Below are 27,976 nucleotides of genomic sequence, written 5' to 3'. Positions count from 1 at the left end.
AGGGTAAATTAGTAAAAATGGCTAAAGGACCGGCCCAGGAGCCTTTCTGCTCGCAGCGCTGCCCATGCTAGCCCTGCCTGCTGATTGCTGGTGTCATTGCAGCCACCTCTGGCATCTCTGCTGGACAGGACACCCAGCACCGCAATGTGAGCAGTTGTGCAAACGTCCTGGAAGCTGGCAGAGAGCAGACCAGTCTTCCCTTCTCCTCCCTGATAAACTAAACATGCTTTTAGAGAAAAAAAACCCAAAACTATCCTTTTCACATTTCCTTGGATTTATGCTTCCAATAACCAGATGAAACAGACTCAAGTCCCAACCCCAGTCCTCACCACCCTCCTTTCCTCCCAAGCCAGTCCAGCAGACCAGTGCCAACACGATGCTGCGTACCAACGCCCTCACCACTAACCCCTGCCGTGAATCCCAGGGCTGGAGAACACCTGACTCAACAGGAGAAAGGAGCTGCTCAATTTTGTAACACTTGGTGAAACTGCCACCTTTGCTGCTGGGAGGATGGTGGCACAGGGAGATGTGGTCATGGTTTTCCGTGCCCTGCAATGCTTGGAAGGCTGCCTGATGTCAGCAGCGTCTACACCCAGGAAACAGGATGGCAGCCACCCCAACTTGCTCTAAGTTGGGTGCAAAGTCCCTTGCAAGTTTGCAGGGGGACAGATCACCCTGACATCCAAAATGTCTCACCTTTCAGCATGCAAAACAGCCAAGAGGCAGCTTAGACAGATCCTGCACCTGAGTCACTGCTCCAAGGTGTCCTCAGGAGATCCAAGTGCTGAGCTCCTCCATCCAGCAACCCCACAAAAGCAATCACAATAAAAGCCTGAGTCACAGCCATCCGGAGATAAGAGCTCTCATTAATCTAGGGACAGCTTTTCAGAATAAGCTGAGAATAACAATAAACTCCTCTTTTGCCCACGAGCTACTCCTCACCAGCAGCATTTGTGCAGCAGGGAAGGGAGTGAGGAGGGCTCTCCTGCACCAGCACCAGCACAGCAGGCGGGTACAAACTGCTGATGCCTCCATGAATAAAGCAAATGGCTACCAGAGACAAATGACACCCTTCAAGTATGAAATGAGAAGTGACCAGGACACAACCCTAGCCGCATGCTGAAGGGCATGACAGCCCACCTCTGTCCCACAAAGACTTCCTCCGATGGACCATGACCATGGGGGCAAAATGCATCCCCATCAGGAACTGAACTTAGACCCACTGATTAATTTTACAGGCTTCAAATGAGCTTAACCATGATTTAGGGTAACCGGGCTCACTGACTCCATGTCCCACCTCTAAAGACCAAGAAGGTGCCAGAGCTCAGTGCCGCAGGAGGAAGGAGGGAGGCTGAGAGAGGGAAAAAGCCTACGTAATGGTCCTGCAGAAAGACATTATCTTAAATATCAAATATCAGAGTTAGAAACATGAATATCTGGAGCAATTATGAGCTCCAAAGTCTCCCTTATTGTCCTTGGATTTATGACATGTCCCAGTCCAGGCTTTTGCAGCTGCTGTCTGCGTCCTGGCTCCTGTGGAAACAGGCTGAGCAGCTCTCTGCAAGGAAGGGCTGCAAAACACAAAATAAACCAGCACCCAGACAGTGCAGCCACAGGACACCCAGAGGTGCCAGGACTCTCACTTAGCACCAGGTTTCCTGGCATGTATTGGCCAAGAGATATAGACATGGTTACTTGTGTGTTAAGCATGACTCAACGCCTTCCAGAGGTGCTTCCTACTCACTCCACTGCCATAAAACAACAGGCAAAAAGTAAAGATAGAAAATGATTATACTTTAGGTGTGCTTCTTACTAAGGGAAAGATGCTACCAAGATCCCAGAGACTAGCAAGTAGTTGGAAGAACCAGTATGGCAGGCACACTCCAAAACCTTGACTTGCCTCCAAGCACCAGCAGTACCCTTGCATGGCCAAAGTAGCTGCCCAGGTCCTAGTGTAAAGAGTCATCCTTTCTCTGCCCTTTCCCATCCAGCCACTTTTGAAAAGTTCCTTTATGATTAGCACAACACTTTGCTCACTTTACCCAAGAGCTCACCCATACCAGCCAACGCTGGAAACCCTCCATGCTGACACAGAGCCAAGGACACTGTGCTCCGTGCTGCAGTGGTTGCCCACCCCCAAGGACACACAGCCCAGCCCTCTTTCCATAAGATGACTATAAACAATGACCTTCAAATGGTCCTGCATCCTAACCGGGGCCAGAGGCTATCCCCAGAGCCCAGCTCACATGGACAGAGAAATCCACGTCCTGTTCTTCCCTTTCCCACTCCCTCACAACCTTTTTATTCCCAAGGAACTAAATATACATAGGGAAAAAAACTACTCATAACTGCAGGTCTCTGCTGCTGCAACCAGGCAGATGTGATTTTTCCACTTTGGAAGAACAGTTCAAGATACAACTCCACTGGGGAAGACACAACTCCTGCCTTTCCACAAGCACCTTCCCCTGGCTCCTGCCTCTCCCATCACACACTGACTTGGCAGAAAACTCCCACCCACTCCAACCTTTTGTCTCAGATTCAGAAACATAGACAGGAAGAGTGGAAAAAGAGAGAAAACACTCTGAAGTGCCTGTAAAGCTCATCTTTGAGGACATCAGAGGCAACTCACTGTCTCGGAGCAGCACGCTACATCCATCAGCTGGGAGAGCAGCACTAGCTCTACCCACACTGGGCTGGTGATGAAGAGTACTAGAAGAGACTAGGCAGTCGCAGTCTAATTTTCTGGTGACAGCCCAGGAAATCCAGCGTTCAGTAGCTTTGCTTCACTCCTAGGGCTAAGATGATCCAAGATATAATCGGAAAGACCTTTTTACATTTCCTTTTCCAGGCATTGAACATCCATACACATGGGACCGTTAGTCACAGAGGCAGTCTCCCAGCGTAGTCCCAACATCTAAGCTCAGGCCAGCACTCATCCCATGGCAGGGCTTACAGGAGAGACCTTGAACCCAAGTGAGATGCTTACACAAACATGAAGCCCTCTCCAGGGCTTTAACCATATTGAATTCAAGCCACATCACCCACATAACATTGTGACCATCCCTCTGGCACGTTCCTGCTAATATTAGCAGCGGGGTTGAGTCCCAGCATCCACAGCACGCGGGCAGCAGCTGCTCCCCACAGCAGAAGGCATGCCAGCCCCAAGCAGCCCGGGGGACGCACCATGGCCACGTGTCCTACAGACATCCCGGGCATTCGCTCAAGTAGATTTTAAGGTTTTAAGGATGAGCCCATGAGATTCATGCACACAGAAAAGCGTATTTCTCCTGCAGACCCTCCTGAAAACAACGGGGCTCATGGTATCTTTTTGCATCTAATGACCCTTAAAACCACAACATAACACAACTCAATACCTCATTGAGACAAAGTCTCTGGCTGAAATACTAGAAATACTACGTGTGGGATGGTGCAAGAAGTATGTGCTGACAGGGAACATATCCAATAGCGAGAAAGAAAAAAAGTAAAAAAAAAATAACCAGAATAGCCGTTCTCTGAGCACGGACATATCCTGGCAGGGCTAGAGGCTCCCTGCCCTTAGTGCCCAGCTCCACGCAACACACAACTGCTCAGATCACAGCGCTGCCAAGGCTCGCCAGAGGAGCTGGGCTCCGGCAAATGGGTAAACCAGGGATTAAGAACCATCAACAAAGGCTGTCTTGTGGTTCCTGCCAGAGTGAAGCTGCAAACCTGTGTCTCCCCAGGCTCTAGCTCCTGACATCACATGGAACCTCCCAGCACCACCACACCCCCACTCTGCATTTACAATCATTCACAGCTTGCACCTGCTATGACAGTTTGTGTTTCAATATTACGAGGAAACGAATCGGGTGTTGACTGCTAGCAAGGCTAAGAGCACTCAGCATCACCGCTGCAAATCACCATCATGATTGCAGACAAAAATATGCCTCAGTTACCCTTGGGACTCTGCTTGGCAGCAGCCACGTCCCACCATGATGCCAGATCCATTCTCTCTTACTACCAGGCAGTAGATCATGAGTGCACAGTATTTTAAATCCTTATCAGGAAGACACGTACCATGCTGCAGAGCTATCTTTGGGTACCATCACAACCAACCAAAGCTGTGAGCAGGAGCATCTCTGCAGCTGAACATCTCAGATACCAACTCCCCTATATCCCCCAGTCTGAACAGGAACAGGATGGTATGGGGTTCACAAAACTTAACACACTGCAGAAGCATCCCACCTCTCAGGTTGATTTACTGCTTCAGATTTCCTTCCCTGCAGTCAGGGGTCCACGTCTGAGGCTCACAAGAGCCAAGCAACCTTCAGCCACCTCTGAGGCAGAGGTGAGCTTGGGAAGCACTGCCACAACCGGGGCTTTGGAAGACCTGCCAAATTCTATAAATCTAGAGGCAGAACTCCCATATTCTGCAAATCCTTGCAACCCACAAATGCAATAATTCCCTCCCTCTATTAGAGATGAGGAAGCTCTTATCGGCCAGATAAGCGTTACTGCTCTCCCTGCAGTACTGGCTGGCTCAGTGCGAGGTGGACACGCGCATTGCTGCCTGGATGCAACCAGCCCGATCACATCACCGGGCATCAGCAAGAATACCCTCTGCTGTGCAGTTTCCCTCACACATACTGCTTTGATTTGGAAACTAAACTGGAATGGAGTATCTCATACTTCTTCCTGCTCCCAAAGAGCCCTTGCATCCTTCTTGGGCTCACGGAGGCTGGCAGCTCCCACGACGGCAGCCCATAGCCAAGCCTGCAACTCCCTGCCTTCTGCAATCCAGTAGGTCAAAGAAACCTGTCAGTCCTACACCAGGGAGGGATGCTACAAGAAAAGCAGACAGGAACAACCAGGATGATCTGGGAGGGCAGGCAGCGTGTGACCGGCAAGAACAAAGAGGGCTCTGGCTGCTGGGTGATCTGGTGTTTCTGCTCCGTAGTATTTTTGGCTGATCTTTCCTGCTTGGCCACGAGCTGCCTGGGGCTGGCATACCCACCCAGCAGACACGAACATTGCATCTCCTGCCCTACAGGCTAGAAATTAATTGCCTTGTTCTTGGGAAGCTGCTATGCAACCCAGAATAGTAATTAAATTGTGAAATAGTAGCCTGGATCCCTGCTCAAGGGCAAGACCAGACCTTTTAGCTGCAGATGCTCAGAGCTTTCCCCAGCCTCTCCCTCCGCACAGCCAAGAACTATAAAGCACTCCATGGACTGAAAACAACCACACTGTGGAGCGGCTTGGTGCCATCAAGGAGCGTACAGAGCCCCAGCAAGGAGCCTCATGGCTCACAGCAGGGTCTTTATTATATCCAAGTAGGGAATTACTCATTCTTCAGAGATTTAAATGCAATTGGGGCAGGCGAGAGGGAAGGCTGTAATTACATCAGCACTCGGGAGTCTGGCGATGGGGAAGCGTGTGAGCCCCTGAAGGACAGTTACAAAGGCACTGTTGAACCCCAAGTGCCAAACCGATGGTGTATTCGAGTCATTCACCAAGTCCCAACACTTGTTAGTCCCAATCTCCCTAAGGGCCGTGATTTCCCTCAGCCTCCTGCTTACCGCTCCACTCCCAGTTTTAGCTGAAGAAAGCCCAGAGGCTGGAAAAAAGGGATATGGATGTGGTTAAACTTCACGATGAGGGCTGTAGAGACCCCAGCTCTGCCACCCGTTTCCTGCCTGACCTGGAAGAGGAACCCTTGCGCTCTCAGCTTCCTCAGCTACCCAGCAGGAAAAACACCACCGCAGTCCTTCCCGAAGGAAAGGCTGGATTCAGCAGGAGGCGGTGAAGTTTTCTCAGCCTATAGCTACGCACACGGTCTCTGGATAAGCTTTCACCACGGCCCCTAGACCTCCACTATTTCTTGGGGTTTGTTTTTTTTCTAGAAACCGCTGCACAAAGCTCAGTTTGGGTCGGTGCCAGGATGAGAGAGTGCGCAGGGACAGAGCTGCTCTTGCAAAACTCTGCTCAGGAAGATGAGCTCCCCAGAGCCGATCTCTCAACGCCTGCTTTCAGCCAACCCCCCCACAACCCGTCTTCTGCCTGTCTCTAACTCACAGACCCATCTGGCAGCAGCCCGCTTCTCCACTAGCTTATTTTCTTGCTTGAAAAAAGCCAACATACTGGGTAAAAGCCACAGATGCCCAGGGAGAAGGCATCCCCATCCTTGCACCAAGGGGACAGCAAGGAGAAACTCTATCACAGAGCAAGGCAATGCCGTCGGGAACTGGAGCTCTGCCACGGGACGGCTGCAAAGCTTCGAGGGCGGGCAGTTCCCGCTATGGACATATTGGAAACTTGGGTTCATCATCCACCTCCTGGGGCTGTGTTTGCATCCAAAATCTGCGAGCCGACAGGCTGGTGCCTGGCATTTCACAAACTTTTAGTCGTCAGGCATACACTTTTAGCTAAAAATCGAACTTGGGAAAGGCAGGAAAGGAAAAGCATCCCGTAAGATCCTGCCTTAGTAGATAACGCCCAGCGCAAGGCACTCCGAACAAAAGAGCCCGCAGCCCAGCGTCCTGCCAGCCCTGCGCACCCGCGCGGGGGGCAGCCAGACCCGGGGGAAGGGGGAGAGGCGGGGGCAGCTGGATCCAGGGGGGGCAGCATGGGGAGGCAGCCAAACCGGGGTGGCGAGGGGGCAGCAGTGGGGAGAAGTAGGGGACAGCTGGATCTGGGATGGGGGACAGCTATAGGAAAAGGGAGGTGCAGCTGGATCTGGGAGGGAGGGCAGCTATGGGGAGAGGGGGTGCAGGCAGACCCAGGGCGGGGGGCAGCTGAATCAGCCGAGCTACTAGAGCCATGGTGGGGTGCATCAATGGGGAAAAACGGGTGCAGCCGTGCCTGGGATAGGGATCGAGCGGTCCGGGGCTGGGGAGAAAGGTGGAAAGGGCAGCGTTGGGAAGAGGTGGGGAACAGCCAAACCTGGGATGGGGGGCAGCAGCGGGGGGCAGCTAGACTGGGGTGGGGGGCAACTGGACCGGGATGGGAGGGCAGCCGTGCCCTGGGCAGGAGGTAGCTGGACCGGGATGGGGGCAGCTGTGCCCGGGGTGGGGGAATGGGGGGGGCAGCTGGATCCGGACAGGGGGCAACTGGACTAGGGTGGGGGGCAGCCGTGCCCGAGATAGCGGGCAGCTAGACCGGGATGGGAGGAAAGGGGGGGCAGCCAGACCGGGAGGGGGGCAGCTGTGCCCGGGGTGGGGGGAGAGGGGGGCAGCTGGATCCGGACAGGGGACAACTGGACCGGGCTGGGGGGGCTCAGCCCCGCTCGCCGCCTCTCGCCTTCTCCCCAGCTCGGCCCCCAAACAGCACCCCCGGGGCTCCCACCCCCGCTCCCACCCACCTTCGAAGTCGGAGATGATGCCCTCCAGGTGGGCGCTCACGGCCGGGTCGCCCATGGCGGGTGCGGCGCCGCCTGCGGCCGAGCGACTGGCGGCGGGTGCGGGGCTGCGGCCCCCCCGGCCCCGGGCGCCCCGCCATGCCGCCGGCCCCGCCCGCCCCTCGCCGCCCACTGGCTGCCGCCCGCCCGTCACAGCGCCCGGGGCCGCCCCGCGGGAACCCGCACCGCCGAGCGACCGGCCGGGGGAGAGGAGGAAGGGGGTCGGGGGAGAGGAGAAAGGGGCTCGGCATCCCGCAGGATCAGGCTCTCCCGCATCCCCCAGCCCGGGTAGGCAGGGAAGGGGCACGCAGCATCCTGCAGGATCGGGCTGTCCTGCATCCCGCAGCCCAGATGTGCGGGGAAGGGGCACGGAGCATCCCGCGGGATCGGGGTTTGCCGCACCCTCCCATCCCGGCTGTGCGGGATCGGGCTTTCCTGCGTCCCACAAACCGGCTGTGCGGGGAAGGGGCACAGAGCATCCCGGGAGATCGGGCTTTCCCACATCCCCCAACCCGTGTGTGTGGGGACAGGGCACAGAGAGCATCCCACGGGGTCGGGCTTCCCTGCATCCCCCCAGCTCGGCTGTGCGGGGAAGGGGCTCAGAGCATCCTGCAGGATGTGGCTTTCCTGCATCCCCCAGCCCGGGCCGAGTGCCGGGGCACACAGCATCCTGTGGGATCAGGCTTTCCAGCACCTCCACAGCCCAGGGAAGAGCAGAGCAGAAAGACGGGGAAACCCATTCCTGTTCTGCACAAAGCTCCTGATAAGAGGTGACAAACCTGGGTAACGATCCAAGGTTGCCCCTCCACAGAGTCATTGAATGGTTTGGGTTGGAAGGGACCTCAAAGCCTATCCAGTTCCACGCCCTCCCACTGGATCAGGGGCTCCAAGCCCCATCCAACCTGGCCTTGAACCCCTCCAGGGATGGGGCAGCCACCACTGCTCTGGGCACCCTGGGCCAGGGCCTGCCCACCCTGACATGAAAATATTTCTTCCTAAGACCCAATCTAAATCTTGCCTCTTTCATCTTAACACCATTACCCCTTGTCCCTTCCAATCCAAACTATTCTAGGATTCTATCACTGCACTCCCTGAGAAACAGCCCCTCCATGGAGGATGGCACCAGCCTAGCTGCCCCACCGATGCTCTGAGCACAAATGAGCCATTCGCTCCTCAATTCTGCCCTTGTTTGGAAAGGAACAACTAAGTCAGTCTCTCATCTATTTTTATAATTTCTCAAAATCAAACCAGAGCACTAGCTAGCAGTGCTAACCCGTCACTACCAAATCCAAGTCAGTCCTTAAGCCAGTTCAGGAAAACTACCACTGAGGCAAAGAGGCTGCAAAACCTGCCCCAAAGTCCTGCACTGCCACGGCTCACTCCTCTGCAGCCACAGCCAGCGAGGCAAACTCCAGCTCTGGGCATCGACACCAGCCTCTTCCACAGCACCTCTGCCTCCTCTTTACCTCTCACACCATCTCTGCTTGTTATCTGATGTTCCTCCCTTCCCATGTTGACTCAGAACCCGCCCTCTTGACCCTCTCTTTATCCTCCCTGCCCTATGTTTTAGTAGCATCATTTAAAAATGATGATACCCACTGAAACGTGTCCAGGCACATCAACAGGAAAAGAATTAATGGGCTGGGGTTTTAGTCCACTTTGGATGAACCATAAAGGAAAATTATGCAAGAGAGTAGTACTGTTACCATTTGTTACTGCAGAAAGTAGGTGCTTCATCACTTTTGTCACACTTTTAATCTTACGCTTCCAAAGTCTGCAAACACCCCAGACTCCCGAAGAGTGAATGTGAACCAGAAATTAAACCAGCAGCACCAATTTCCCAGACTCAAAAAATTCCAGGGTTTCTACACTGTTAATAGTTTGAGGTTTTAATCCAAGGAAAGGCATTACTTTAAAATACAAGAACTGCTTAAATAGCCTTGAGAATGCACCTTTAAAATAGAAGTATGCTGGTCTAAGGTAGATGCGGTGGGTTTCCTCCCCTTTCACAGATAGTAGCACTCAGCTCTTTCATTTCTTGCGCTCCTAGCGATGTCAGAAACAAACACACCACAACAATGCAGGGAGGAACAGGCTTTGCATCTCTGTGCCATTGCCACACAGAGATGTAAATGCCTCCCCAGGTGATACACCATCCATAAAACCACCAATGTCTCCCTGGCAGCCCCACTGCCTCAACACCATCACCTGTTCCAACTGCTTTAGAACAGGAATGAACACGGACCTGTGGCTCTCGTGCTGCTGGGCTCAGCCATGAGCGTTGGGTCCCTGCTGTCCCCACGTCCACACAGACACTCTGCAGGAAGCGGTGGTGACTGCCACACTGCACAGCATCACACACAGGCTGACCCACACTGGCCGCCTTAATTTTTTAAAGAAAGTGGCTTTATTTTTCTCTTTTCAAGTGTTCATAGCAGGTCACATCTGCAATCCCTTTCAAGCGGGTAAAAATGTAGCTGTCAATAATTAACCCTGATTATTGAGAAAGAAAAAATCTACTTTGTTAAAAAACTGTTCCTGCTCCCTTGCTGGAGAAGCAGAAACCCAGACCAGCCTTTCACCAAGGCTGTTAATCATCCTAACTCCCTGGTATGCTCTCATCACGATGTTGTACAATGGGTTTAAAGGAGGAGTGGGAACAAACTAAGCAAGACAAACTAAAAATCAGTACTGTAAAAAAAGATTAGAAAAAGGTGATAGAGTCTATCTGAGGAAAGACCAAGCACATTTTGTGATGTTCAGAGTCTCCCACCTTGCAAACCCCGTAAGATTCAGTGTTAGACCCACTGCTTCGAGTCCAGCAGCGCTCTCAATTAGGTCACACAGGAATCAGTGTGACACTGTGATGGGGGCCGTGTATTTGAGGTCAACCAGAGGCAAGAAGTAGTAAACCATTAGTAAAAACTCAATTGTTTGATGGATTGTGTGGAGTGAGGATCATGATGATGTCTCCCCTGTCTCATGAGGCTGGTGAAGAAGCTCAAAGCTCTTCACCATGAGGGTTTGAGACAGTTTGGTTTAGGCTCAGTTCCCTGGGTCACTCTGCATTTCCTATGCAAAGATGGTGTTATCGTCCTGGATCTAATAAAGGTCTAGCAAATCAACAGGCCTAGAGGAGAGCCTCAAGAAGTGTGGAAGAAAATATCCGGACTATAAGCAGGAGTTTGTTTTCATTAAAACCAGCTGGTTAATATTGCACCCATGCGCACCTAAGGCTCTGAGAGGGGGAGAAGAAGATGGAAAATGACAGCAACTTAAGAATAACAAGAGTATCCACAGCTCTAATAGTAAATATTTAAAGCAGGAAGATATGTAAACAACCCACTTCACAACACATAGCACAAGCACCTGCTTGTAGAGGACCAGCGAGCTTTCCTCCAGGGAGATAAGCCCATCCTTCTCTCTCCTGGAGACTTTCTTGCACCTTGATCTGATCTAGTCATGGTCAGAGAAATGGCTTTACAAGAGTGCAAGACCAAAAAGATCATTCACTTGTCTGGTCTGCACATAACAACATAAACAACCCTCTTCATCTATTTTTCTACCTGCATTCTGAACGAAAAAAGCTTGTGTTTAGCTAAGCGCTTCTTCTAGAAAGGCAAGCAGATGTAGGAAGCTGAGCATCCACCCCAAAGGGATGGAAACCCCACCATCTCCTCTGGGATTTGTTTCTGAGTCTCCCCATGAACAAAGAACAAGCATGTGTCACACTGTGCATCCAAAGGCAGTTTTGGCACAGGCCCCACTTTGCCCTTGTCTTCCAGATCAAGGAGATTAAGAACCCTGAGCCTTCTCTTGATGAAAGATCTCCCACACTGATCACATCACCTACAGTACCTTTGATAAACTAATCAAGTTCTCCTTCTGTCCTTTGTGTTAAGTATTTTCTTTGGTCCCTTAGTCACTTATCTGGCTTTCCCACTCCTTTCTCCCAACATGTCAGAAGTGTTTGTCATTGGATTTTTATTTTAATAAAGAGAGAGACCTTACTTTTCAAAATAAAGAGAGCCGATCATATCTCTTCTGTCACTTGCTGCTCCCCTTCCTTACACAACCAAGGGTCTCACTAACTGGTTTTATTGCATCAGAGGACGCGCACCTCGAGCTCCCGGTCAGCTGAGATGTTCAGGATATTTTACACAGCAACTGCTCTCCAAGACACAATCCCTGTTCTGCAAACCACTGGCTGCAGCAGAGTTTTAGCCAAATGACTTTCCTTACTGTATTACATTCCAATGAAAACATTTCTTGTTTCCTTACTAACCCAGGCCACCAAGGGCACTGACCGCCCAGCCCTTTTTCCTTCACCATAATTCTGCTCTCCAGATGAGCAATAGACTTCCTGCAAAGTTGTTTTGTTGGCCTAGAAGTGATTTCCTGCCTCCAAAAAGGCAGTCTGTAAAATCTGCTGATCGCTTACTTGCAGACGCCCAACTAAAGTTAGCTTGATGCCATGATAGCTGGCAGACACAAAAACCCATGACTTCCGTCCCCTGGGGACCTTATCCCTGGGCTGTCCTGTCTTCCAGGCAGTGATGCACCACAAGGGCTTCTCCAAATCATAGCACAACCTCCTCCAGAGGCAGTCGGTGCTGTTGCCTGCACCCTGACACTATGTAGAGCTGACCTACAAAGTCATTTCAAGGAGAAAAAGCTATACAAGAGAAAAAAAAAACCCAGGAAGATGGTAGGTATCCACATTAGGAGATCCCTTATCAAGACAGGCCAAGGCAGAAAAGAGGCTTTCCTACCCACATGCATTTTAAACAGCACCATACAGTTTCTTTGCAAGCTGCTAAGAATGTAGTTTTTCAGGTGGATTTTCTTCCCACGAGTCAAGGTTTTTCCGACCTGCACAGCTCTTATCAGTCTCAAGATCTGCTGCAGTCATGAACATCAGGCTCGGTTAGACTAGGTGGCATGAGTCACTGTGGCTACCAGAATCTTAAATTATCTCTGACACAAAAGCAAGTAATTCATCCACAGCATCTTCCCTTCTCCTATTTTAATTAGAAAACAAAACCCTTTATTAATTCTGGCCTCTTCAATAAAATGCTTCAAGTCTTACTGACCGAAAGTACTGTGTAAGAGCAGCTAAACTTTATTATGAACCACCTAGTTTCTGTTGAAAGTCCAAATATCTTCTCTTGCTGCTGATCACAGATGAAACAACTTTCCCAGCCTTCCCAGTAGGTGCAGCATAGGCACTCGCACCACCCAACACCAACCCCCAGCATCTGGGGGTCCAGCATCCCCACAGCGCTGCTTCAAGCTGAAGCACAGGGCAGCGCTGGCTGCACTGTCCACTTGGCTGTCGTCTGACAGGCAGCACCAATGCAGCGTCACAGGTAGAAACAGACGTACAACAACCCAGACAAGGCAGATTTTGAAGGTGAAGGAATGGTGAGTCGCATCTCTTCTTTCCAAGCCAAAAAAAGGCTGTTGCAATTACCTTCTCTTCTGCTCCACTGCTCCCTGCACAGTCTGAATACTTGTGATTCTGCCCAAAACACATTTCTGTTTCCAAATCCACCACAAAGAGGCATAGTGCTCTCTGTCTTACAGCTGAGGAAACTGAGGCACGTTAACAACCATCACTCAGAAATAGGGAGTTGGCAAGTAATAAGGGCAAACTCGGCTGCAATGGTGAGAGTGCTGAATCCAATCCCAAGCTCCTTGGGAAATGCCAGTATTACTGGTTGGATATCGGGGGGATGACTCTGGAAGGAAAACCAGAGACACAGTTCCCATCACCTCCGCCCATGCTTTCTCGTAGATGACAGCATGCATGACTCCAGTCCGGATGATTACGCAGGAATTGTCATGAAAAAAAAGGCTCTTTCCCAAGAATTCAGACTCTTCCTGCTTCCAAATGACTAGGAAATACAGCAAGGATGGACGTACCTCTAGTGCTAGTCACACTTTCCTTCCTTCATAAGGAAACTAAGATCATGGGAAACGTTTAAAAAATTCAGCATAGGTTTGCTGATTTGAGAGTACTGGGTAGTTAACTAATTATCTAGACAAAGGAAGTGCACATAGATAAGACCTAGAAATGAGAAGAAGATTTTAAGAGCTAATGATGGGAATTGCAAAGGGACTACTGTAGAATCAAGGGGGTAAAAAGCCAAACCAATTTTCAAGGTTCCACTTGTAGGAAAGACAACACAACACAGGAATGGAGACAGTCCTCGAGCCTACAGCTTCTTAGACATTCCCTGCACAAACAGGGGAAACAAAAAACTTTGTCTTCTGGGTCAGCCATGGAGGTGAGAGGCTGCATTGGACCTGGGCAGGAGGAGGAACAAGCACAAGGTCACAGAATCACAGAATCACCAGGTTGGAGAAGACCTCTTGGATCATAGAGTCCAACCATTCCTATCAACCACGCCCCTGAGCATCTCATCCACCCATCTTTTAAATCCCTCCAGGGATGGGGACTCCACCCCCTCCCTGGGCAGCCTCTGCCAGTACCCCATGACCTTTTCTGTGATAAATTTTTTCTGATGTCCAATCTGACCCTCCCCTGGTGCAGCTTGAGGCCATTGCCCCTTGTCCTGTCCCCTGTCACTGGGGAGCAGAGCACAGCACCCACCTCTCTACACTCTCCTTTCAAGTAGTTGTAGAGAGCAATAAGGTCTCCCCTCAGCCTCTTCTCCAGGCTGAACAACCCCAGGTCCCTCAGCCACTCCTCGTAAGACTTGTTCTCCAGCCCCCTCACCAGCTTCATTGCTCTTCTCTGGACGCTCCAGAGCCTCAACATCCTTCTCGTGGCGAGGGGCCAGAACTGAGCACAGAATTCAAGGTCCCTAGAGCCTCTTCTCTCCCACCTCCAGCAGGGAGAAAGCTGTGAAGATGATCAAGGCTTAACTTCAGTTTAACTTCAGTTAAACTCTTCAGTTAAAGTCTTCAGTTTAACTCTGTTAAATCAGCGTAAAGAGTAGGTACTGGCTTGTACCTGAACAGGACAAGGGAACGCATCACATGTGGTGACAATGAGCAAGGCAAACAGAGGACCAACAATCATCCTCTCACCTGCTAATCTGACAACAGAGCCGAGTCTTTTCTGTACTCCACATTTGTAAATTCTTTATGGTCCCCAAGACCTCCTCTGTCTCCATGGGGATCGATGAAGTCGCCCCGGGTTTACACCAGAGCTAAAGTGGGATTCAAACCAGGCACCCAGCCCACTGCCTGCTGCCGGGAAGGATGCTGGGGGTTAGCACCCACCATGCTCAGATCCAGAGGCACACGGCTGAGCTGGGAGGACACAGCTCTGCCCATCGCAAACACCCTTCCATGCCTTCCCAGCCTTGTCAAGTCCAACAAGGAATTTACCCATTGATCTTTATGCATGGGACAAGCTCGTTGTGGGTCCCACTGACCTCATGCCAGTGCCAGAGCGAGCCCAGCGTATCACCCCAGGACAGGGATTCCAGCCCAGGTACATCGCCCCGGCCCCAGCCAAGCCCACAACCAGCTGCTCCTGGGAGGATCCGCACCGCACCAGTGGAATGAGCTGGCAGCCTCCGTGCCTGGGAAGGGAAGCACAACTCCCTGGTGTTGATTAAACGGCAGGGGACACTTGGAGGGGAAGGAAATGGAAAGAGGATCAGGAACTACATCAGCCTGAACCTCACGCAGTTAAAATAAACTCACTCTCACACCCTCGTTCTTCTCATGTAGTTTCAGGTCAGACTTACCGAAGAAACTCGGCAGTGCAGTTTAGGATCCAAGCTGAAGCAGACTTAATTACTTTAATTATTTTTAAAATATTAATTATTAATCACTACATCTTAATATTAAGACCAAACAAACACAAAACTCAGCGCTGTGTGACAGCACAGATGTTTTAATAGAAATGAGAAGCTTCAGAATCCTTGGTCACCCTCTAATGAGTCTAATACACACATGGCACAGCGCATTTCCATTTCAAAGCTTTCCCATGTGGCTGTGGATGCATCTGAATCCAGAAGAAACTGCAGTGCCTGGACCTTAATGCAGGGCTGACCTCCCCTCATTTCCACTGCCTGCATGCCGTGGTAGCAGCAAGGGGAAAAAGAGGAGGCGAGGGTCAGCCAGAATGCTGAACTGCTCAGAAAGAAGCCATTTCCATTACTTCAAACTTCCCAGCAATACCTAATTAGGGAGAATTTGCAGGGATAAATAAACTGGAGTGCTACACGCATGCACTCTGCTTCCAGATGTGCATGTCTCATTTTCACGTGGTGTCCAAGGCAGGGCTGCAAACTCCATCCCCACACAACAAAAGGAGGAGGCAGGCGCAGCGCAAGCTCCTCATGCTGAGCCCAGCCCCACGGGTGCAAATCCCACTCCATCCCACCTCCCCACCCACATCCCAGCTGCCACGGACACTGTCTTTCATCTTTCCAGTGCTCAACATCCTTCTTCCATCACACAGGGCCACCAGACAGACCCCCACGGGACCCTCCCGTCCCTGGCACAGAGCAGGGCGTGAGCCAGGAAAGCAGCTTTTACAGCCACTGCCTCTGCTGCTCTCAGCTGCCTGCTCATGACATTTTCAACCCAAAACTTTCCAGTCATAAATATACCAGCTCATGGCAGGAAACTTGCTTTTCTTATACTTCCCCCTGCTTTTCAGAGAGCCATTTCCAGTGGCTCGTGCTCCCGGCATCAGCCCCAAGTTGCTGCTCCCTGCTCTTTCAAGATATTTCAGAGAAGGAACAAAATCTGCTACAGCTCAAAGGTTCTAAAAACTCCCTGTAAAGGCTCAGGAAGGGCCGTGAGCTGTAGGTCAGGCCTCGGGAGCAGCTGTACCTCCTGCTCACCATCAAAGGTTTTATTATTATTATTCTTTTTTGACATAAACCAGTTTGATAAGAACAATTCCCAGATGGAGCCACAGCCCCACGCCCACTCAGCTTCCTCTGGGCAGCAGCACGGACACAGTGCGGATTCACCGCTCAGCGGGAGAACACCACAAGGGCAGGCAGAAAGGAAGGAGAGGAATAATGAACACAATTTTCCTTTGTTTTTAAAGGCTTTGGCAAATGCCAGTGAAAAACCAATGGGGATGATGAGGTGTGGTGGTCAGCATTCAAGCACTGCCAGCAGCTGTGCTTTTGCACCAGCTCCACCACACTGGGATGGGAAATGTACACAAGCAGAAAGGAATTGCTGCCAATATCCATGGGTAGTGCGCTCCTGTCTCCATAGAGACAGGAATGTGGGTGACCCTGGCATCACCCTACAAGGGAACCATGCCCTCAGCTCCACCATCTGTACCTGGAGAGAATGCCAGGTCCAACACAGGCACATGCATAAAGTTAGGCAAGATTGGTGCTGTTTAAACTCCTCATTTCGGGGAGCGCAAATGAGAAAGAGATGGGCCAGCCTGGACCCAGGGAGGACCACTACGTTTGCCGAGGACAGGGTCTACCTTGGCTTTTACATAGAATTAAACTGTCCTCTCGAGAAGCGTATTAAATCTCTTTCAAACTTACACAAAATACTCACCAAGGCAACCCCCACTAAGCAGATCCCAGTATAATCAGGCAAGGCTCCAGGGTCCCAGCTAGCCAAGATGTGCTAGGCAGCACAGACGCAGCAACCCAGAGCTGCACATTCAAGGGATCTATCTGAAAACACTGGAGGCAGCCCGGGCACTTGGGTTCCAGTCACCTCCCGTGCTAGAAAACCAGAGCAGAGCAAAGAGGATGGCGAAGCTCTCTCTAACCAGATCTCCCACCAGCACATCAGCTCCTCCCCGATTTCTCGGGTAGCCAGCACTGCCAGCACTGCTAGCACAGACTCAGCCTCTTCTGCAGATACAGAAGTTGCTTGGTTGATTTGAAAAAAAAAAAAAGCAACAAACAAACCCTGATTCAGCACACAAGCTTTTAAGGGAATTTCCTTTGCCTTCCTCTCCCTTTCACGTGCTCAGCCACTCCCGGTGCCCCAGCTCTCGCCATGCACACCCCATGCCTGCAGGCTCCCTGCTGCAGGGCACTTCTTTCTAGTGAGATTAAATCATTACTCAAGGAGGGACTTGATGCTGTCACCACCACTCTCAGTCTCACCCTGTCTGCTAGAAGAGACTGTCAACACTGAGCCGCATCCAGAGCAGGACAACGCTTGGGCTTCCCCCGTGCATGTGGCCATCCAAGAACCATCTCTCAGCACAAGCCACAGCCCAGCACACATGGCTGGGGGACACCGGGGATTTCAGACTCCAGAAACAAAAGAGGATTCGAAAAAACACTTGGGAGATGTGCTGCAAGCGGGCCAAGAGCAGGGGCCATCCACCATTTGCCCTAAATAGGAAAGAGGCCTGCAAATGCCCTGAGAGATGAGCACCAGCCCCGGAGACAGACGGCACCAAGCCAGGCGGGAGAGGAGATTTCCAGCAAGCAGTACGAGGGGGAGAGAAACTCCCTGCTGGCAATCCCCCAACAAACAGACCAGTAAAACCCTGGAAATGAGCTGAGTTTTTGGGTCCTGGAATTGAGTGAAACTCAGAGACACTTCAGCAGTATCTGCATCACCATCAGCTGTGGGACACAGCCCTTCCCTGGGCAGCTGTACAAAGCACCTTGCTGCAGGCTGCCAGGCAATTAGCTCTGCCACTTTGGTTTCTAAATGAGAACAGCAGAGTCCAAGTGTCCTGAATGAGCAGAGCTGGGTGTGCTCCCTCACAGTGACAGACAGGGGTGGGACCCGCATGCGCTCGTCCTCTGCACCCAAAACCCTGCAGCCATACCCAGCAGGGAAAGGGGAATCGGCCGAATTCCCTTTTTGATGAGATGTGGTGGCTGCCACCGCACCAAGCCATGCCACAACAAGAACTGAATGTGGTGCTTGCTTGCTGTTATCGCCTCTGCCATCTCCAGGCTGCAGGCAGGCTGTCTCCACTCGTCACCCTACTTTGCACGCTTTCCCATGAGCTCAACCTCACCACATGGACTTTTTGTTAATACTTCATCTTAATTCGCAGTGCCAGTGCCTCTAATAACTGCACCAGGTCAGGGAGGGCTGGGCTAGATGTTCCACCAAGAGAATTACAGAATCACAGAATCACAGAATCACAGAATCACACAAGGTTGGAAAGGACCCATTGGATCATCGAGTCCAACCGTTCCTAACACTCCCTAAACCATGTCCCTAAGTACTTCATCCACCCGTTCCTTAAACACCTCCAGGGAAGGCGACTCGACCACCTCCCTGGGCAGCCTGTTCCAGTACCCAATGACTCTTACTGTGAAGAATTTTTTTCTGATATCCAACCTGAACCTCCCCTGACGGAGCTTCAGGCCATTCCCTCTAGTCCTGTCCCCTGTCACTTGGGAGAAGAGGCCAGCTCCCTCCTCTCCACAACCTCCTTTCAGGTAGTTGTAGAGAGTAATAAGGTCTCCCCTCAGCCTCCTCTTCTCAAGGCTAAACAACCCCAGCTCTCTCAGCCGCTCCTCATAAGACTTGTTCTCCAGCCCCCTCACCAGCTTTGTTGCTCTTCTCTGGACACGCTCCAGAGCCTCAACATCCTTCTTGTGGTGAGGGGCCCAGAACTGAACACAGTATTCGAGGTGCGGTCTCACCAGTGCCGAGTACAGAGGGAGAATAACCTCCCTGGACCTGCTGGTGACCCCATTTCTGATACAAGCCAAGATGCCATTGGCCTTCTTGGCCACCTGGGCACACTGCTGGCTCATGTTCAGTCGGCTGTCAACCAGCACCCCCAGGTCCTTCTCTTCTGTGCAGCTCTCCAGCCATTCTTCCCCCAGTCTGTAGCGCTGCATAGGGTTGTTGTGCCCCAAGTGCAGGACCCGGCATTTGGTCTTGTTAAACCTCATCCCATTGGTCTCGGCCCAGCAGTCCAGCCTGTTCAGATCCCTTTGCAGAGCCTCCCTACCCTCCAGCAGGTCGACACTTCCTCCCAGCTTAGTGTCATCTGCAAACTTGCTGAGGGTGCACTCAATGCCTTCATCCAGGTCATTGATAAAGACATTGAACAGAGCTGGACCCAGTACTGAGCCCTGAGGAACTCCACTTGTGACTGGCCTCCAGCTGGAGTTAACTCCATTGACCACCACTCTCTGGGCCCGGCCATCCAACCAGTTTTCAACCCAGGAGAGTGTGCGCCTGTCCAGGCCAGAGGCTGACAGTTTCTGAAGCAGAATGCTGTGAGAAACTGTGTCAAAGGCTTTACTGAAGTCCAAGAAGACTACATCCACAGCCTTTCCCCCATCCAGTAGTTGAGTGATTTTGTCATAGAAGGTGATCAGGTTAGTTTGGCAAGATCTGCCTTTTGTAAACCCATGTTGACTGGGCCTGATCACCCGGTTCTCTTGCGTGTGCTTCATGATAGCACTCAAGATTACCTGTTCCATGACTTTCCCTGGCACTGAGGTGAGACTGACAGGCCTGTAGTTCCCCGGATCCTCTCTGCAACCCTTCTTGTATATGGGCACAACATCAGCCAGCCTCCAGTCTAGTGGAACTTCCCCAGTCAGCCAGGACCTCTGGAAGATGATGGATAGGGGTTTGGAAAGGACATCCGCCAGTTCCTTCAATACTCTTGGGTGGATCCCATCCGGCCCCATAGACTTGTGGACGTCTAGCTGGGCAAGCAAGTCTCTAACCGCCTCCTCTTGGATCACGGGAGCCTCAATCTGCCCCTCTAACTCTTGGATTTGTAAACAGAAGGAACAACTTTCTTTGCTATTAAAGACTGAGGCGAAGAAGGCATTAAGTACCTCAGCCTTGTCCTTATCCCCTGTCACTGTTATTCCTTCTGCATCCACTAGAGACTGGATATTCTCCCTCGTCCTCCTTTTCCTGTTAATGTACTTGTAGAAAGACTTTTTGTTGTCTTTCACAGACTTAGCGAGTTTTAATTCTAGTTGGGCCTTGGCCCTCCTGATTTTTTCCCTGCACGATCTCACTTCGTCCCTGTAGTCCACCCAAGATGCCTGTCCTTTCCTCCAGAGCACATAGAGCTTCTTTTTCTTATTGACGCATCTTGAGATCACCCTGCTCCACCAAGCTGGCTTTTCCCCCCGCCGGCTCCTTTTCCGGAACACAGGGATGGCCTGCTCTTGAGCTGATAGGATTTCATTTTTCAAGAGCGCCCAACCCTCATGGGCTCCCTTGCCCTGAAGGACTGTTTCCCACGGGACTTTGCTAATCAACCTTCTGAACAGGCCAAAGTCTGCCCTCTGGAAGTTTAATGTGACTGCTTTGCTAACCCCCTTCTTAATCCCACCTAGAACTGAAAACCCTATCATCTCATGATCACTTAATCCCAGGCGTCCTCCAACCGTCAAATCCCCAACAAGACCTTCCCTATTCACAAACAGCAGGTCTAGGAAGGCACCCTCCCTTGTTGGTTCGCTAACCAGTTGTGCAAGGAAGTTGTCTTCGATGCACTCCAGGAACCTCCTAGACTGTTTCCTTTCTGCTGTATTGTACTCCCAGCAGACATCCGGAAAGTTAAAGTCTCCCACAAGGACAAGAGGCAGAGATTTAGAGACTGTCCCCAGCTGTTTATAGAAGAGTTCATCAGCAGCTTCTTCTTGGCTGGGTGGTCTGTAACAGACTCCTATCACAAAGTCCCCTTTCTTGTGGGCTCCTCTGATTTTAACCCATAGGCACTCGATCCCATCCTCACCGTAATCCAGTTCGAGAGTTTCAAAGCACTCTTTGACATAGAGGGCTACCCCGCCTCCTTTCCTACCCTTCCTAATTAAACTGTCTTTGTTTAGAAGAAGTTAAAATAAGGTAGAAACAAAATCTGAAATGTTTTTCCTTATAAAGGAATGACAGAAGGAAAGTGCTGCACGCGTTCAGCATCAGCCTTTCTCGTTCAGCAGGGACTGGCAGTGTCTATAAACTCAAGGGATATTGTTATTCCCAGGCAACTAATCACAGGATAGACCAACACAGCCATGTTTATGTTAACACAAGGGAATAAACTGCCAGACCTGAGGTCTGCCTTCACATACGTTTCTTCTACCCCCAGTCTCCAGAAAAATCTCCCTGCACCGCAGTACCCCCAGTCTGGTTGGTTTAACAACCAGACAACATTCCTGAGAGTCAAATAAAACTGTCCTGCTGCCTCAATCTAGTGCCTGGATCCCTGGGGAGTGAGTGCTCCTCTGTGGAACCACGTGCCTTGACATATCAGCAGCACCGTCCTTCAAGAAGGGCCCCAAATCTCTCCGCAGATGCACGCCACTGCCACCAGTGCTGCTCCTCCGGCCACAGGACTGCCCATCCCCTGTCTGGGGCATCTCATCTGTAGCTCTGGCTCCATTTCTGTAGGCAGCTTTCAAACAAGCCTTCTTCACACTTGCTTGTAACTTAGGAGAGCACTGCCTGCCAGGAGGACAGATCGCTATTTTATACACCACAGAGAAGTTGTAACAGCCCAGAGCACCTCTGAGGTGCTTGCTTGAAGCCAAGGATGGCGAGGGCGAGTCAATGCAGAGGCAGGGCTGGGCCGTCCCTGTCCTCACCATGCCCTGCACCAGACCAGGCACTCAGAGAGGGCTGCGAGCGTGATGGCAGAGGCACAGTCTTGTGCAATTCTGGTGAGGCAGGCATTGTGGAAGCAGCTAGAGGTCAATTTGCACACAAGCAGTCAATTAGTTGGAGAAAGAGGTGCCTACTTGGTGGCTTGCCAACCTGCAGGCAGATTTAAGACACATGCGAATTGAACTTCCGGTCCAGATATCACTGTGGCCAAACAGGCCACCTCCTTTGCTGGCCTCTGGGAGAGCTCCTGGCAGAACAATAAAAGGAGTCTTTAGTAAAGCTACAGACTCGCTTGAAAAAACTTGAGGATGATGAGCCATTTTGCAGCCAAGCTTCATATAAACATGTTGATAATGATGTTGGCATCAGAGCTGGAGATGAATAGGGCAGCACGGCAACAGCAGGCTCCTCTGTCTGCCTCAAGAAAGCCCCTTTCTTGCAACGCATGTGTTTAGTCCATGATCTGTGTCTACTGCCAGCCACATTCATACCAAAATCTGCTCACCTCATCTGTCTTCTAAAGCTCCACAGACTTAGGTAAAATGGGAACACGGGTGGAATTGCAGGGCTCCCTCACAAATTCCACACAGTCCTGCTCTTCTGTGAAACCTTAGTCCTGTCCTCATCAAACCCCCTCATCAGAGTTTAATACACAGACGGAGACCAGCGGTGTCATGCAGGTACAGCACCCTCGCGTCAGATGTGGCTAAAAACTTCAGTGTTTTGCAGCGTTGATGAGGCCCATCTGAAAGAAACTCTTAGACACAAATAACTCTTTTTCTGCCCCTACATCTGCACCCCGCTGTCTCTCAGAGCAAAGAGGCTGGGGGACATCCTAGCACCAAAAGCCAACATCACCTCTTGCTCCCCACGTCTGCTCTGCACCTCTCTCAGAAAGGCTGTGCCAACTCTGCTCTCGAGACAAGGAAAGGCCTCACCAACCATGCTAAGTTGCTCATTAGCCAAGAGACGAACACAAGAGCCACAGAACCAGATCATCCTTGGTCTGCTGAGGATAACATTAAGTTTGGGACACTTGGATTTGCTTTTAGTCACGTTGGTGCAGTCCCAGAACAAAGCCTGCAGGCTCATCTGTAGTGTATCAGTCTTGACTTGGCTGTCACTTTGATTTACATTGCTCAGCAGCTTTGTTGATTGCTTGAGAAAATGCAGGTTCATGTGCCTCATCTCTATGCTTATCATGACTGAAGAGTGGTGAGTTCCTGGTCTCTGAGCTCAGTCAGCCGTGTGTTGACTACAGTCAGCTTCACAACTGCACAAGAACAGAGCCATCACACTCACATCCTGGCAGAGAAGGAGACAACATTAGCAGAAGTCAAACTCCTGTAAGTGCACTTGTGAAGACAGTTCACTTTGAACAAAGAAACAACCATTCCTTCCCAGTTATTACTAACACCTTTCATAATTTTCACATCCTGACCAGCTACAACCTGTTATGATTTTTCACGGTCATTCCTATGCAATAATCAACATTTTATTAAAACTATGGAGTAAGCACTCCACAGCATAATGAATATTCATGCTGCCTTCCACAGCAATGAGCTGGGATCCCAGCACAGTACAAGCCCTGCAAAGTCTTCCCAACCCGCTTGCAAGGCACAAAAGCGTGGGAGTTGAACAAGGATCGGCATTATCCACTAAACCACAGGATGAGCTTGCAGGAACTGGCAGACTGGATTTCTTCCAGTTGCTAAAGGAGGCAAATAGTCCAGCCCAGCTCTCTCATGCCAGATACACTGAGTATCTGCAGACTTCAGAATGTGAAGACAACCCATCCCCATCCTGAGAACCAACCAATGTCCCTCCGCACATCCTTAGTAATGCATGTTGCTCAGCGGCAGAGTAGCACTATCAAACAATTCTTTTTAATTTCCTGAATTAGGCATTAAAAAAAGCATTTTAAATGCAGCGCTTTCCTTCTATGTCTATAAAACCTTCTAACTGATAAAGAGAAGATCTGGCAAAACTCAAAGACAGCTGCCAAAAGAATAAAGTGAAACAAAAACTTCATCTTATAAGGAAACAGTAACTGGAACCAGCCACACTGAGGAACCTCGCCACACTGAGGCACAACCCGGGGTTTCCCTGGGAAGGCCTGACTGGAGCTTACATTACACAACAAGAGGATGGTTAGCAGGGGATGAACTAGACATCTCTCAGACAGAAACTCCCCAAGCCAGACACAGTTCTACATACCCCACACTGTCTTGGGCTTCATGAAGAGTTTCCCATCCCAAAGACAGTGACCTCTTAGCATATCATTACTACTCCCGATCCTCTACATTACGATAACTCTACCTTTTGTCTGAATTCAAACAGAGGTTTTATATCTCTCTTTCTTCTATCATAAGCGCAACATCAATCCAGACCAGACAGCCAAGGATGAATTTCCAGCCCCAGCAGTTAGACCTGTTAGGCATTTGCGAGATGTACTTGGTGTGCGCCTCCCTTAGTCGCTTCTCTGGATGGAGCTGTGCAGCATTCCTGGAGCTGCAGCACTGGAAGGCTCTGTAGGAGCAGCCACAGCGTCACCCATGAAGCTTTCCAGAGCTGTTTTGAGGGCAAAAAAAATCTCCCAGCCTGGCAATGAAATAGACTTATAACACATTATCTATGCTTTTGCTTCCTTTCCCCTCTGACCTTCACACCCAAAGCTGGAAGCTCCTTGCAGCCAAGCCTGTTTGGATCGAGCGCTTTCTCAGCTTGAGAGCCAAGAACATCCCCCATGGATTACAGCCTGTTGCTGCATTTGTTGTCAAAACCAACAGCATGACAGACATCATTCGAAGGGCAAAGGGTTGTTATTTATGACATGAATTTATCACTACTCCCCTTCCCTAGGGCCCCTGGAAATCCTGAAGTGCCCTGGACTCAAGACAAACCCACAAAACAGTTCCTCAAAGCCAGTGTCCTGCTTCTCCATTTTCCCCTCTCCACCCAGTCCCTAGAAGCTCCCAGAGGTGTGGCATCCTCCTTTGCCTGCCAGCACAGAGATAAACTTCTACTCCTACGCCTTCCTAGAGAGAAAAACCTGGTTGAGGTGCAGTGGGTGTGGAGGTCCATCTGTCACATCTGCAACAGGGGATTAGGATGGCACGAGGAGATGAGAGACTTCAGGTGAAGACACGCAAGCGAGTCAAAACCGCTGAGGGTGACCTTTGCTGTGCAGGAACCCCAGCCCTGCTACCTTCAGGCTCTTGTTCGTCTACATCAGCTCCCAGCAATTTCTGCAGCAGCGGCAGGTTCTGGGCTGACCTGAAGCCACAGCACATGCCCCACAGCATGAGCCCCACGACTTTGCTTTGCCAGAGGCAGCTCCCATCCTTCCCCAACGTCACAGGGCTGCTGAAGCTTCTGGAGCAGCTCTGCATCTTGCAAGGGATTGTCAGCAATTTGCAGATTGCATGCCCTGGCCCCATCTATAGAACAGGGATGTTTATATAAACCTAAGAAAATGGCAAGCACAGCAGGATTGCGAGATTATGAAGGAATATGCTTTCAACTGCTGGAGTTGTTGTAGCTGTGACAGCCCACGTCAGTCAAGAATCTGCCCTTAACTCTTAATACTAAAAGAGCAACTTCCTATCTAACGGAAAACAAAGTCCTTGCAATGAAAGATGTTCCTGTTCACAACAACAGATATATGGCCAACAAGCAAGGTATTAAATCCAAATGACTACTTCCAGTGCTTCCTGAGAGAGACCAGCTCCCTGCAAGGCAAATGCTGCACCTCTGCTGAAAAACACCAGCAACAAAACAGGTTTGTTGTTTGTTTTTAAAGCTGTTTCTTTTCCAAGTCAATAAAAGGATTGAAAACTAGTCTGGCTTTATTGCTTAAGTCCATAAAATATGAATGAGATGGTGATGAAAGGAATATTTTTTGATGGGTTATTTTGATGATGGATCTGATATATCTGCCTCTAAAAAAATATCATACTCACTTGTGTGCAACAGTCAGGCCCAGAGAGCAGCTTTAGACATATTGTCAGCCCTTGACATTAATTTGCTTTTCTAAAGACAAGAAAAAGACTTAAACCATTCATGAGACAACAAAGATGCAACTCAGGAACTTGGAAGTCAAGACCTAAAGTGATCACAGGGAAGCGTTTGACAGTCACTGGGAGCTGAAGACCTTAGACCAGCAGAGGTGGGAACAGCAGATGTGCATAGGCTTCGGGTGGAGGTGGTGCCCACAAGCCTCATGCACCATTTCAGCCATCCTCACACATTGCCACACTCTATATGTTCCACCTGCACTGCTGCCCTATGTGATTTAATGCAATTCCTATTTACCGTTTAAGCAGAGAAGGAAGCATAAGAGACCTTATTCTTATATTGAGTTCTTACATTGAGTTCAATTAACTCAAATGTCTTCTCCCAGGTGGCCAAAAGCAATTAGGGAAGTCCTGCTTCTGCCAGTCCTTCCTAGACATGCAAAACAGCGTGTCGGGTCCTGAAAGGATGGAGGGATTGTTGCAGTTGGGAGTAGCAGCAAAATGAATTTCAACTCAAAACACAACACAAACTTCTGCTAAAGCTCAGACAACTTCTGCCCCCTAAAGCTACCCTTGGTTCTATACCACCATGCCCCCCAGATTTTAAGCCAGCAGAGTGAAATTTGATGGTAAAAGCTTACACTTCTGATAGATTTTTATGTCAGCACTTTTTATTTCATGGGGAAAATCTGACAGGAGAATGTCCTGAGCATAACCAAGGTGCCTTTGAACAAAATGTTCAACACTGTACTGGATTTCCCATCATTTATGTTGCACAACACTCACTGCTGTCAGGGCACAGAGGGGCTCTGACCAGAAACAGACTGCTGGTGGCCACCAGAAGAATGTGCAGCCTTGTACAAGAGGGAGTTTATCAAAGAAAAGGAGTAAGTTGTTTGCTTTTGATGGTTACTCAGCATATGATGAAATTATTCAATGCAGAAAAATGGGGGCCATGCTGTCTGCCTGCTGTTTGGATTCACAGAGGGATCCGCATCGCTCTGTGGGTAACCAGCAACAAAACAAACCTCCTCTTGCCATGCACGGGGTCAGACAGCAAAGCTTGGGTGAACACGCTAGTCTGAGCTCTACCAGAGACAGAACAGGGTTTGGGTCTCTCTCTCCTGTCAAGAGGAAACACCGTATGAAACAAGAGCAGAGGAGGCCTCAAGCCAACAAAAGGGAGAGCTCAGACTGTGTCCCACCCTTGTTGCTGCAAAACCCACCTGATACCACTCCCTCTGCCTCTGAGGTCCTTTTCTCCAAGATAACCCATCTTTTCTTCTCCCAGGTCTGCAGCGCTCCCATCCACATAGTTGCCTTGAAGCCCTTCAGCCTCTACAACTGCCCTCTGTCGCATGTACCCTTCCTCCACCCCCCAGGCCCCCGTGCCGCTGGCTGTCCCCTTCTTGCTTTTGTACAGGGCAAGATTAGGTTTCCTCTCCAGCTGCAGACAAAGGGCCCTCTCTCTGAGGAGCCCCGAGACAATGAAGGGGCTGCAGAGCAGCGACAGAAGCAAGTTGAGGACACCAGAGGTGGGTCTGAACGAATCTGGGGATCAACTCTGAGACAAAAGGCCAGTTTTAGCAACCCAGCTTTAGTACAACACTGAGTGCACGTGCGTATCTGAGCCAAGCGAAGACCAATACATCCAACCCACACATCTCAGCCAACGCTGAGGGCATTACTCAAAACCTAGATCATTACCTGTGTTCTCACAGCACCACCAATAACACCAGGGTACCGGTCAAAACTGATGAACAAAGGGGAAGAGCTTCAGAGCACAACCTGCACTTAAGCAGGCAGCTCCGGTGGGTGTCCCAAGGGGTGAGGAGGTACAAGTGGAGGAACCAGGAACAGCTTTCCTGCATGGAAATGCTGCCTACGGCACTCAGCTCTTGCTGCGCTGGAGAGCGGGGAGGGAAGGGTTTCCTGGTTCATGGCCAGTAGTGCTGTTCCTCTTATGGAGGATGTGCCTTCCCCAGGGTGTGTTTCAACTGAGAGTATGACACACCAAATTTCCATAGCTCACTTTCCCTCTCCACCCACTGGG

At 50.5% G+C, this 27,976-nt stretch overlaps 1 protein-coding gene across 6 annotated transcripts in view; it reads right to left on the bottom strand.

Moving 5' to 3' along the window:
* The window catches only part of SEPTIN9 (septin 9), a 141,964-nt gene that overhangs the window by 64,524 nt on the left and 49,464 nt on the right, over window positions 1–27,976 (bottom strand). The window contains exon 1 of one of the 6 annotated variants that reach the window (XM_054083276.1): window positions 7,340–7,494. The exons of the other annotated variants lie outside the window; for them this stretch is intronic. Within the exon in view, the coding sequence (XP_053939251.1) occupies window positions 7,340–7,394 (55 nt within the window). The 5' untranslated portion in view covers window positions 7,395–7,494. Of the gene's footprint in view, window positions 1–7,339; window positions 7,495–27,976 lie in introns of those variants that run through there. 6 annotated transcript variants of the gene reach the window in all.

Source organism: Cuculus canorus, chromosome 18, assembly GCF_017976375.1.
Source record: "Cuculus canorus isolate bCucCan1 chromosome 18, bCucCan1.pri, whole genome shotgun sequence".
NCBI classification, from domain to species: domain Eukaryota; kingdom Metazoa; phylum Chordata; class Aves; order Cuculiformes; family Cuculidae; genus Cuculus; species Cuculus canorus.
This window is presented reverse-complemented; position numbering and strand designations above follow the sequence as displayed.